The sequence below is a fragment of the Myripristis murdjan genome, chromosome 13 (genome assembly GCF_902150065.1).
Source record: "Myripristis murdjan chromosome 13, fMyrMur1.1, whole genome shotgun sequence".
Taxonomy (NCBI): domain Eukaryota; kingdom Metazoa; phylum Chordata; class Actinopteri; order Holocentriformes; family Holocentridae; genus Myripristis; species Myripristis murdjan.
This window is the reverse complement of record NC_043992.1, coordinates 12,144,100-12,155,795: the sequence shown is the minus strand read 5'-3', so window position 1 is coordinate 12,155,795 and position 11,696 is coordinate 12,144,100. Positions and strand designations below refer to the sequence as shown.

At 41.0% G+C, this 11,696-nt stretch overlaps 1 protein-coding gene across 1 annotated transcript; it reads right to left on the bottom strand.

Annotated features, from left to right (window-relative positions):
• LOC115370574 (porphobilinogen deaminase) lies at nt 1-10,722 on the bottom strand. The gene is made up of 14 exons (XM_030067662.1): nt 10,527-10,722; nt 8,329-8,382; nt 7,826-7,898; nt 7,558-7,607; nt 6,863-6,918; nt 6,065-6,142; nt 5,339-5,416; nt 5,154-5,229; nt 4,719-4,832; nt 4,579-4,617; nt 3,818-3,937; nt 3,643-3,696; nt 2,783-2,869; nt 1-2,690 (listed from the first exon to the last, which is right to left on the bottom strand). Exons 1-14 carry the CDS (start codon nt 10,548-10,550, stop codon nt 2,517-2,519), a joined length of 1,077 nt encoding a protein of 358 aa, XP_029923522.1. The 5' UTR covers nt 10,551-10,722; the 3' UTR covers nt 1-2,516.
• Nucleotides 10,723-11,696: the final 974 nt, after the last annotated feature.

The window sequence follows — 11,696 nt, the reverse complement described above, 5'->3', positions numbered from 1 at the left end:
TCAGGTATCACACAAAGCTTTATTGACATTTGTTTTTTGAAGACAATTATTTATCTGACACATTTTTCACAACAATGACAACACCACTTTACCATGTCATATCAATATTTTATCATTAGCTGAACAATGGCAACAATGACTATTAACACTGGGGTTTCAATTACAGGTCTGTTCTACATTACTCCTACACAGAAATTAAAGCTGAAAAAGAAAACAGGTATGGCTAATGTTCACTCACATCATCTTGGGAGCAGATCAGTTTATAAACAGTTACGAGTTAAGTAAAATATACAATACAGAACTATAAGATAAAAAAATATAATAATGGTATCACGCTAACTGTACAAATGGGTATATTGATGCAATGAATGGTATCAAGACAGCTCATAATGAAGGCCTACTGTGATTTACCAATAAAAACAGACATGGCCATGTGTAATCTTGAAGGCAAATATGTGTTTAACTCGATATGAATGACATGTTGTATTTAATGATGAGGCGATTCGACAGACGTTACAGAAAGGCACAAAAACGATGACAATCCACAGCGAACGAGGTACTGTACGATGAGTCTTCCACATCGTTTAATTTAACCAAAGTTATTAAGGCATGCAGTGCTCAGGGAGATGGGAATTGTGTTGCTTTTGGAAATACAACACGTCATTTAAGCTGCAAAAGATTGATTAAATTATCCTTTACTTGGAAAAAATGCAACCTGCTAAAATTGTGGATTGTTGCGGCTGAAGTACAAAAGACATCGGCTTGAATGAGACCATAAAATGCCATTTACACGACGCTTTAGAGTGAATTTAGAGTGTGTTGCTGTACAGCTATAAAAACACTAACAAGGTTAAGTAATCATCTGCAACATTTTCATATAAATACATGTTGCTATTGCTCTTCTCTGTCACTGAGTGATAAAACAGTGATAACAAATAACAACAGTTGATGCATATTACCTTTCTGTATTCTTTGAAGAGAAACAGAGGAATTACTGGGTAGTTAACATGAGCAGCGAGAGCCAACCTGGCTGAATAGACAAAGAAAAGAGCGCCACCTGCAGAACCTCAACTCAAAATCCAACAAAAAGTACTGGACTTATTGTTTGATTGACCAGCTATTACAAGCCATTTTTTAACGGTACTGCATCAAGTTTGAAAGAAAAAAACAAACAAACAAACAAACAAAAAAACAATGTCAGCTAAGCATAAATAGGACTAAGTTCTGCTATACTGAGGTCTAGTGCACAATAAAATCTGCACAAATACTTGAAAACAGAGATGCAGGGATGTCCATGTCTTAGCAGCCCTAGTGTTACAACAGATATTCTCTGATAATGTGCTGTATGTGCTGCACTAAGCTGCACAAAACAGCCTCACTTTAACGAAGTCAGAATCAAATAAAAGGCTCCCTCACACTTACCATACTGGATAATACATATCATTTCTCGGTAAAAGAGGTAGCTACTGTAGTGCATTCTTAAAAGCAGTAAACCTCATCGGCTGAAAACACTGAGCTGAAGAAAGTTCATGTGGGGAAGAAAGGGTTATCTTTTTAGCAAGCTGGCACAGTAACAGAGAATACGGCTCAATTTGAGAATTTGCATCCGTTATTTCCATGGACAACACCAGTCATTCTGATAAAGTATTTGCAAAGACGTTTTTGCAAAGCGAGACACAAAACAAAGGCCCTAGTCGTCCTCCAACGCCTCTCAGCCATTGAGCCTGAAGCTGACAATGAATGGAGGGCCGAGTTTGCATACATATAAAATGCTTTTCTGAACATTTACACCCAAATGAGCTGGTTTTCATTGTAGTATAACCTGCTCTGAACCAGAAAATGCACCTGCATGGCCAAAAACTCATCTTTGGTACTGCCTCAATCAGCTTTTCCAATTCAGTCTCTAAGAAGCTGAGTCAGGGTCAACTCTTTTTGTCTTGCTCCTGCTCAGTGTATGTTCATTTACATGTACCGAACTGTCCTTATAAATGAAAAAACAAAACAAAACTGAACTGAATGCTAAAATTCAGTGGTATTCCCCTACATTACAATGAGCGGTGTAAGCGTGAGATTGTCAGTCACTGACTGTGAGTGCTGACGACAGTGTTTGAAGGCCATTTTGTGTTTCTCTCTGATAATCCTGGTGTGCCGTTTTCTGCAGCCCTCAAGGTTAAGAGATGTTTCCATGAGGTATACGAGGACAGGCTAGAGCCGAGACCAAGAGTGCAACAGATTGCAGAAACTGAACAAGCTAATCACAGCACCCAAAAAACACGACTTTGTCAAAGCAGCGTTTGAGATCCTCATCTGTACTTCATCTGCCAACCATCAAGCACACGTGGTGCAAGGGAACATAAAAAAAGCCAACGCACTGTCCAACTGGCACTTTCATACAAGCAGGCGAACAAAAGTGAAACTTATAAAAAGGGATTCAAGTATTATCTGACTCAAGACTGGAACTGATCGCACTCTAGGTACTGCTCATCTCCAGAGCCCCGCTCTTTGTCCAGGTGGCATTATCTGGCGTCGTTCAGCTGCCTGGCCACCGTCAAGATCTCCTTGGCTCCTTTGCTCAGCAGCAGGTTGGCCAGGTCGATGCCCAGCCTCTCAGCGCCGTCCTGGGCTGGGCCGGAGATCTTGCTGGCGGTGACCCCGACTCTCTGGACTCGCTCGTCCACCTCCTCTTGGATCTGTCACACGATATCATCACATACCGTCAACACAAAGTTGTGTTTGAATGAATGGATGATGTGCAGGTGCTGTGTGACATGCCCACTGTTACCTTGTTAAGATCAGTGATGCCTGTCTGCATGGTCTCCTTCAGGCTGTCTGAGCCATCCAGGCTGTACACCGCCCCCGTCAGGTAGAGCTGGGGAAACACACCATGTCACACATTCATAATGAAGGATACATAAACATCCACCTTTTTTCTGCTTAATTTGTTTCATTAACATTTTACAAAAATGCAAAAAGGCACAAGTACAGATGTAGTTCCCCTATGAGCACACTGGTGAGGAATCAAAGGTTCAACCAATCTGCATTTCTAAGCTCAATATTTTTGCACTGAAGCCAATATTTTGTTTCAATAATTTGACTACTTTCATATCAAGAAATTGCAAAAATGACATCCAGTCAGCATTTCCACCAAACTGTGTATTTTTAGCAGGATAGAAACAGGAACCACTATCTGCATAACAGAGTTGGACAATCCTGAATGGCCTGTTTCTCATATTTAATTCAACCCAATACTTCAGTAAACTGATACATCAGTCTAACCCGTGAAGAACGTGTCTTCCTGTGGTTCTTTAATAACTGAAGGGGAACCAGCACAAAGTGGATGATGGCCTTTTGAACTGTACTTACTAAGTTGTGACCAGGTAAGACCAAGTAAACCCAAAACACTAATCAAGTTTAGTCTCTTTTTTCAGTATTTAAAGAAATTCAGAATGGTGGAAACTCAAACGTTGTGCACAAGGTAAAGGTAGCAAGATATGAGAACTAAATTTCATTTCGGAGTCTAATTAATGATTGACTTCTTGTCGGTGCAAACATACCCTCATGACTTGGAATAAAGTCTTGAACTCCATTACTTTCACAATCATGACTGAAAAACGTTATCACTTAATGGTGATTCATTCATACCTGTGAGTCTTTGACTTCAGTGTATACGGCCACTGGAACGCTGCACCCGCCCTCCTAAAAATCAGTAAATTGGATAAAAGTTGAAATGAGATCAACACATTCAACGTGGGAATGTATGGAAGTGTGTGTGTGTGTGTGTGTGTGTGTGTGTGTGTGTGTGTGTGTTTGTGTGTACCAGGTGTCTGAGGAAGGCTCTCTCAGCTATGCAGCGCAGCACGGTGTCAGAGTCATGGAGGACGGACACCATCTCCAGGATGTCTGTGTCTCTGGCCCGAACCTCCACTGCCAGAGCCCCCTAACAACACACACACACACACACGCACAGATAAGCTGTGTTATCATTACCTGCTCCTTTCTGTGTCACCACCTGTTTTCAAACACCTCTGGTTTGCTTTCACGTCTTTAAGGACGGTGAATATGAGCTTCCCTCTTGAATAGCTCTCAGTGACTGTGACTTTCTCAGCTGACACCAACCACTACATGCAGTCAAGCGCGGGGAATAAAACCAATCAAGTGAATGATTTGCATTCCTTGTGTCATTTTATGATCACAAATCTTAAAATGCAATGAGATGGCACAACTGCAGGCTGGATTTCTGGTTTGTGGTTATCACTGCATTTTGTTGGTTTGCCGTATTTCATCTTGATGGCTTCAAATAAGTCTGAATGTGTGAACACTCCTAGTTGTCACTTTCATAGCCACACAGGCCCAGTGGTTTATCCCACGTGACATGAATGAGTGTTTGTCATTCTTTATGTTACAGATTGGTTACACTGCTTGTTAATGTGTAGTAGTTTTGAAAAAAAAAATGCAAAAAAAAAAGGTTATTCAGTTATATTACAGTTATAATTTGTCTACCTTTTCCTTCCCTCCACACCCTAAGAAACAGCTACTGGTTATCTGATGAACTTTTTATACAAGACGTAACACACATACCTGTCCCACAGCATACATACAGTCGTCAGGACTCAGGATCTGCCAGAGCAAGCAAAGGTTCATGTTAGACAGGCATTTTGGAGTTACAAAGTGAGAAATGTCATCATGGAGTCCTAGAGAGGACTTAAGATGAAAAGTACCTGGCTGATGCGACTCTCCCAGCCCATTCGTTTGAGGCCGGCAGCAGCCAGGATGATAGCAGCAAAGTCATCCTTCTCATCCAGCTTCTTCAGCCGCGTGTTCAGGTTTCCACGCTTCAGAGCTCAAGCTAAGGAGAAACCCCTCAGGAGCAAATACCAAACTATGGAACAAGCGTTACTGTCCACTTAACTTGCTACATGACTACTGATGTTTGAGGAACATCTTTGTTGCACTTATTGAAAGTCTCGCCTTAATGGTTGAGGGAATTCTGGAGTACATCATGTCTTTAAATAAAGAATTTTTTAAATATTTAATATAATAATATTAATATATTTTTAATATTTTTTTAAAAGCCTTTTAGGTATGTACAGTTTTCCTTCACGTTTCCTTCACCATTTTCAAGTTTCATGCGCTGCCATCAGCTGAGAGGATACAATGTCTTTGAAGTCCAGATGGGGGAATCTCTTCTTCAGCTGAGCGGCCCGTCGCAGTGAACTGGTGCCGATCACACTGCAAACCACATAACACACCAGGTCCATTCAGCCACGCTTTGATATGAGTGATAAAACAATTAACAACACCCTCGGGGAAAAACATGGCATTTTCTCTCACACTGTACCTGTTTTCCGGTAGTGTGTCGAGGGTTTTTCCAGCGTTTTTCGGGTGTAGGACTACTGCATCAAAGGGATTTTCTCGCCTGAAAAAAAAAAGCAGGAATCAAACGATATTAAACAAAAAGTTATAGCAGGTTGAAAACCAATAAGCTGCCATATAGGATTACACACACCGGACACTATCTTTGTGCAAATGACATTAGTAATGGGCATGAAATAATCAATGACTTCTGCTGGCCTCCATCAATGAACAGAGGTCGAACAAAGGTGCATGACAAGTACCTGTAGTGTTCTTGATTTGAAAGCATTACAGAGACAAGTGAGCTAACAGTGATACAACAGAAAAATCTAGTTAAGACTTAATATAGCACAATGAGTGTTGATAAATCATAATAAAAACGCTGCAAGAGGATGTGCACTAAGTACTGGATTTGTCATGAAACAAAAGACAGTGGAGTTTTTGTTCCATACCACGAAGTATGGACCAGTAATTGCATTCTGAAATCCAGAATTCCCAGCAGTTCATAAAGTAATCGTTAAACCACGGGTACTGATCAATAACCCTATAATCCCCTATAATCCAATATAATTGTGCTGTGGGACAGTAAAAAAGCTGCATCTTTCCCCTTTAAAACAGCAGGACATGCTGTTGAGCTCATGTTAAACTTGACACACTGTTGACTCATACCAACACAGACACTGCTGTGTGTTTTGTGTGTGTGTGGACTTACTTCAGCACTGCCCCAATGGTGAATCCCGGCGGCAGAGTGGTGGGCAGGTCTTTCAGCGAGTGAACGACCAGATCGACCCTGCGGGACACAGTGGAATAGATTTATGGATAGATTGTCCATTTGGGTCTCATGGTACAATATAGCCATTCACTGGTGAGCCGTGAGACTTTCACAGCAGCAACAGCGCAGAGACACCTGCTACATGAAAGGCTGTGGGCAAAATCAAAGCTTTCCCATTCCTATGAATTTTGTGTGTAGTTACTGTTACGCAAAATATGGAGCACAGTGTCTAATTTTTAACTGTTTGTGTGCATGGTATGGAAAGAGAAAACTGGCATGTGACTGATAATTACAAAGGTTACCAGCTCCAATATCAACCTATCTTTATAAATCAGATACGGGCCAGTCAGTTCACCTCCAATATTGTGGCCACGGTGCAGCTTGTTAAGTATGTACAAAAAAAGCATTTACTTCAAAAGTGATCAATACTACTGCTGCTGTCAATAGGAACCCCTTAAAGGGACAGTTCACCCACTTTGAAAAATGTGATATTATATCGCTCCCCCCTCTCAGCTGTTATGTAGGACAGTAGAGGTGCTATCTTCTCCTCATTGTTACTGAGTGCTGGAAACTGACTGGATGCTTCAAATGCTAACTGTGAGCCTCCTGCCATTGAGTCCACCTCAATGGCAGTTATTATTAAAAATGACGGCCTAAATCCACTCAAAGAATGTTTAACATCACTTTACGAGTGTAGTTTTCCAAAACTAAAATGTGATGTGTCACCGTTTGACTTACTCGTTCCTCTCCAGAGCATTCTCCAGTTCTTTGGTGAACAAACTCTTCTCTCCGATCTGCAGTGAGACAATCAAACAGTGATTTCCCACACTGGCATTTGACAACAAGCACTCTAGTATAATGACTGGCACCCTAACAAGATTGTTAGGATACCCGCCATTATACTGGGTACTTTGACACGACAAGCACACCCTTTTACACTGTGTGGTGAATGTGCAGCACAGGGCTGAGGCCATGACACCCAACTACAGTCCTGAGAGAGACACTGCAAATGACAGACACAGCTGATTCAGACTGACACTTTTTACATAATATATTAGGCTTTGCCATTTGTGCTTGAAACCCCAAATATTAAAAGATAGAGTACAGCAAAGTGTTAATATTCTCAAGAAATAGGGATTTGCAGGATCTATTATGATGACACAGCGTACACATTACTATGATTTGTGCATGCAGTGTGAAATGGATTCTCCGAGGTTTTCAACAACGTGGTGTGTCGGCAGTTTTTACATAACTGTCAGCCACAAAAGACCCTGGAAAGCAGATTTCAAATGCCAACTGTCGCAAATTCTTAACATAGAGTTAAAATGAAGACTTTTGGCTCGGGTTATTTGGATAATAACCCGATAATATAACTGCTGTTTGAATTTTGTGCCAACTACAGATACAAAAACTTTAAAAAAAAATCATCTTACCTTTGATAAAGCTGTGTCAAGGATTTTGTCTCCCGTTGTTGACATGCCAACTGAAATAAAGTGAACAAAGCATAATAAATATCACTGCAATATTTTTTTCCAGTTATCTTTTTTGAGCCAGGCTGTTGTATACTGAGACAATACTGGAACACAAATAAGTTCCCAGTGGATCTCCACGACAGCCTTGGCTGGGAGATTAATGACACATCTGCAAAGCCTCTAATATAAAAAACTCTTTGCAGACACTCAAAGCTGGTATGATTCTCACCGATTTCCAAGTGGACGTCTGGGTACAGTTCTTTCAGCTTGTCAGCAACACTGTCAGTCTGGATTCGAGCCAACTGAGATGAAATAATAAAAGGTGATAGTATTTAATGTCATAAAAACTAGCCAGGAGTTGATACTTCTTTCTCAAACATCCCTCCACACAGTCGCCTCAGGCTGGATAACCCGCCCAATCAGCATGGCACAGGCACAATGCAGCAGCAGTGGTTATCTGCAGAGGGCATTGTTAAGACGAGACTGGGCTATCTCTGCTGGAGGAGCTCCAGAGGTCATGGCCTGCTGTATCTAACCCGACATGGAAGAGCGGCGTGTCAGATAATTAACATTTAACTGACACTCAGAGGCATTTCACATTTAAATGTTAGCTAACCCTCAAATTAAAGCAAACAACAGACAAGAAAGAGAAAATATCAAGTAGGAACGATGGAAATCCATAATTTTTTAAACATATAGGGGGAAAAAAAAAACACAAATGAAGTACTGTACCTGGCTCTTGCGGGTTCCAATCCGGATAACCCGACTGACTTTGCCATTCCCATCCTGCTTGGACAAAAGAGAGGCCGGTCAAAAGAGATTTCTACAATAAAGTGATTTCCGTCCAAACCTTACCTACATCCACTTGCCAAACCCCTTTATATGCTCCAACACATTTACAGCTATCTTCACCCCTAGTTTACTGGCGCACTTATAATTTTTTTCCTGCTCATCTCACCCTGATGTACTTGTAAGGTCCTTCTTCCATACTTCTGTATGAGCGTGCTGCACGTCTGTACTGTGGAGGCTATTGTGTCCGCTGTGTGGCTGGGACTGCCTGCTATGTCCTGGTAAGGAGCTGTGCTGAGGTCATATAAGCCTACAGATAATGAACAGTAGTCTTTTTAACCGGATACCCCCCCGTCCCCTACACACACACACACACACACACACACACACACACACACACTTTCAGGATCTCCACCCCAAGATATCTCTGGTTCCAAAAGATAAGTGTGCCGATTCACTGAGTCCGTTATAAAAAGCAGGGAGGGGCGGCTAAGGAGGGTCTGGGATGTGAGGTGTGGCTGAAAGGTTTCTGTAACAAGGAGCCATGTGCGCCTAGAAACCCAATAAATCAGAGATGTGTGTTTGGACTCCCCTAAAAGAGTTTCTTTTTTGGTGGATATACCCCTACTACAGTCCCTGAATGATCAGCTGCCAATAACAGCTGCACTTCGATGTAGACTGTTATTTTTTATCTTATTTTGCAATGTACCAGATTATGTCTTGAATAACAGCCTTATCACTTATTCGTGCACTCACATGATCATTTCTAACTCTGAGTTTTTCTGATGAAGGTCTAAAGCTGGTTGATGTGACACTGATGGACATCTTTTAATTAATCGTTTGTTGTTGATGATGATGATGATGATGATGATGATGATGATGGGGTAATGTGAAAATGTGCTGCACTTTTTCAGTTGAGCACATGTCAATTCATTAGTCGCATGTAGAGTAAAAATTCCCCCAAAAGTGAAAATGTTTTGCAAAGAAAAATACCAAACCCTAACCCGAGGATGCTGCGTATGTGCCAGCCCAAGTCCCAGTTAAAAATACCACTTTGGGACACTTATGAACACTTTATGAAAAATATCTTTGATATTGCTGGAAAGATAAAGCATCTTAAGCTCCACCAAGGTCACTGTAGCTATTAATTTCCTTCACTTAACCCATTTTACCTTTTAGACAACCAATACTGTACTCTTATTGGATTGTTATTCTTATTGAAAAGGCTGAAAAAACCCAGAATTGAAACATTACATTATAATAAGGGAAGGGTGAGACACAATTTGCACTTTGCATGATTGTAGTATTTAAGTCAGCTGTAACACGGTTACTGGAATACAGTAATGTTAAAAACACACACATCATCACCAACATTAGTCAGCTGTTAACCGTTTTATCACCGACTCTATGGGTGTGGAAACGTCGTGCAAAATTCCATTTAAAAAATTGTAATTTTAATGTTGCTTTGCTTTTCGACGCAAGACAACGCATCATAAAAACTTATTCAAGGTGTTTACTAAATCAATAGTAACCGTTTTTCGTTTCGGCATTCATGAAACACACCAAACAGTACATTTTTTGATTAAATTTACACTTTAAAAATGATTTGACTGTTATTTCCGTGATCTTTTAACATTATCAAATCACAAAACAGGCTACGCAGGCATGGGTAGAGGCTGGCACTGTTAACTAACTGGTAAAGTTGGATTTTATCGAAGTTATATACAGCTTGTGAGCTATTTGTACCCATGTTATGGCGAATTAGAAAGTGTTGAGATATTCCAATGGGTAAGGTTGTGAGTTACGTACTTTAGCTGGTCAACAAGGACACGCAAAATAGACATGTTTCTATAGAAAAAGCTGGCGTAAAAGCCTGTGGGCGAGTTAGCGGCACTGTAACCTTCACTCTCTTCACACTACCGGTTTAAATTATTCATTTGCAAGCTAACGTTTGACAGCCCTCCATCGTGAAGCCCAATGTCCAATAGAAAACCAGGACAGTGAGACGGACGCAAAGATCAGCCAATCAGCGCGTTGTAAGGGGGCAGCGCATACGGAAATGGCGAATGTCAGCCACAGCAAGGACTGGCCGTGGGGGAAGCATGGTGCAGAATCACCGGGTCGGTCTGGTTATTTCTTACCGAAGAGCTTGCTTCTTCTGACATCTCGGTGATCCAGTGGAGTCAGCCGGAGCTTCACGTCTCAGCAGCAAGTCTGGTGTCACACGGGACCCATTAAAAAACGTTAATTCCGTAGAGATAGTCGTGGCGCTCTTCCCATATAGAGCTTCCCAATGAATGACAGCGAATGACTGCGTAACCTCTGATGTCATTGGACCGGCTAGAGGTCATTTCCTTGTTCCTGCTTCCCTCCTGCGGATAGGTCAATGCTTTCATAGCAGTATTCAAGGAATTTGGTGTTAACATGAGCAAATAAATACATATAAAAGTCATTGCATCTGATATAACTCATCACCAAATCTAATAAATGACAGAATTTAATTATTTGGGCTCATGAATGCTGCCTTAGTGTATATTTTTTCCCCCAAATACATTGCAATTGCCATTTTACCCCCCCAGTATCATTATAGCAACTACTACATCTCCCATACATTTACATAGGTTACTCAAATGATATCTGAACATATACACTCAGCGTCCACTTTATTAGGTCCACCTGCCCCATCTAATACAATCCACTCCAACTGTTGTACATAAAGTTTACTTTTATGATGCCTATAATGCTCAGGTTTTCTTTTTGTCACAGTAATAGAGATGTTCATTCACTTCTATGTTTGGCATTGGGCTCATAGTTAGTGCTCCTGTTGTACTGGACTGCATTTTATTGAGAGGTGTTTCCAATATTCTGTCCCCCTCATTGTATATGAATAGGGAGTACAAAAAATTAGAATTAACTCTCAATATGAGGTAGTCCAGTACAAGACCTCTGCAAACTACAACCTCAATAATAAACACAGAATTAAATTTATACATTCTCCACAATGTCAACAAAAAATGAACATTATAAACTTTGTTAAAAGGTAGAATTTATGGCAGAGCTGTTACATTGAACTGCATTAGACTGTACAGGTGGAGCTGATAAAGTGAACATGAGTGTGTATATTATATACATGAGTATATATATAGCACGTATATACATGAACACACTTTAGAGGACAGTGATGGGAGACAGCACTGGTTTTCTCTGAAGTGTAGCAGGACTGATTACCCAGGGCCACAATGGGGGAGGGGGCCCTCGAAAGGCCTGAAGTAAAAACGCTGTTTTTCGCCGGCCTATTGGCTGGTTGTGGT

Excerpts from the sequence above, each read along its gene's own strand:
- LOC115370574 (XM_030067662.1), bottom strand. The coding sequence starts at position 10,550 with ATGTCAGAAGAAGCAAGCTCTTCG. Across the intron at positions 6,143-6,862 it reads AATGCTCTGGAGAGGAACGA|GGTCGATCTGGTCGTTCACT; the intron begins GTAAGTCAAACG and ends TGTGTCCCGCAG. Across the intron at positions 3,697-3,817 it reads GAGCCTTCCTCAGACACCTG|GAGGGCGGGTGCAGCGTTCC; the intron begins GTACACACAAAC and ends ACTGATTTTTAG.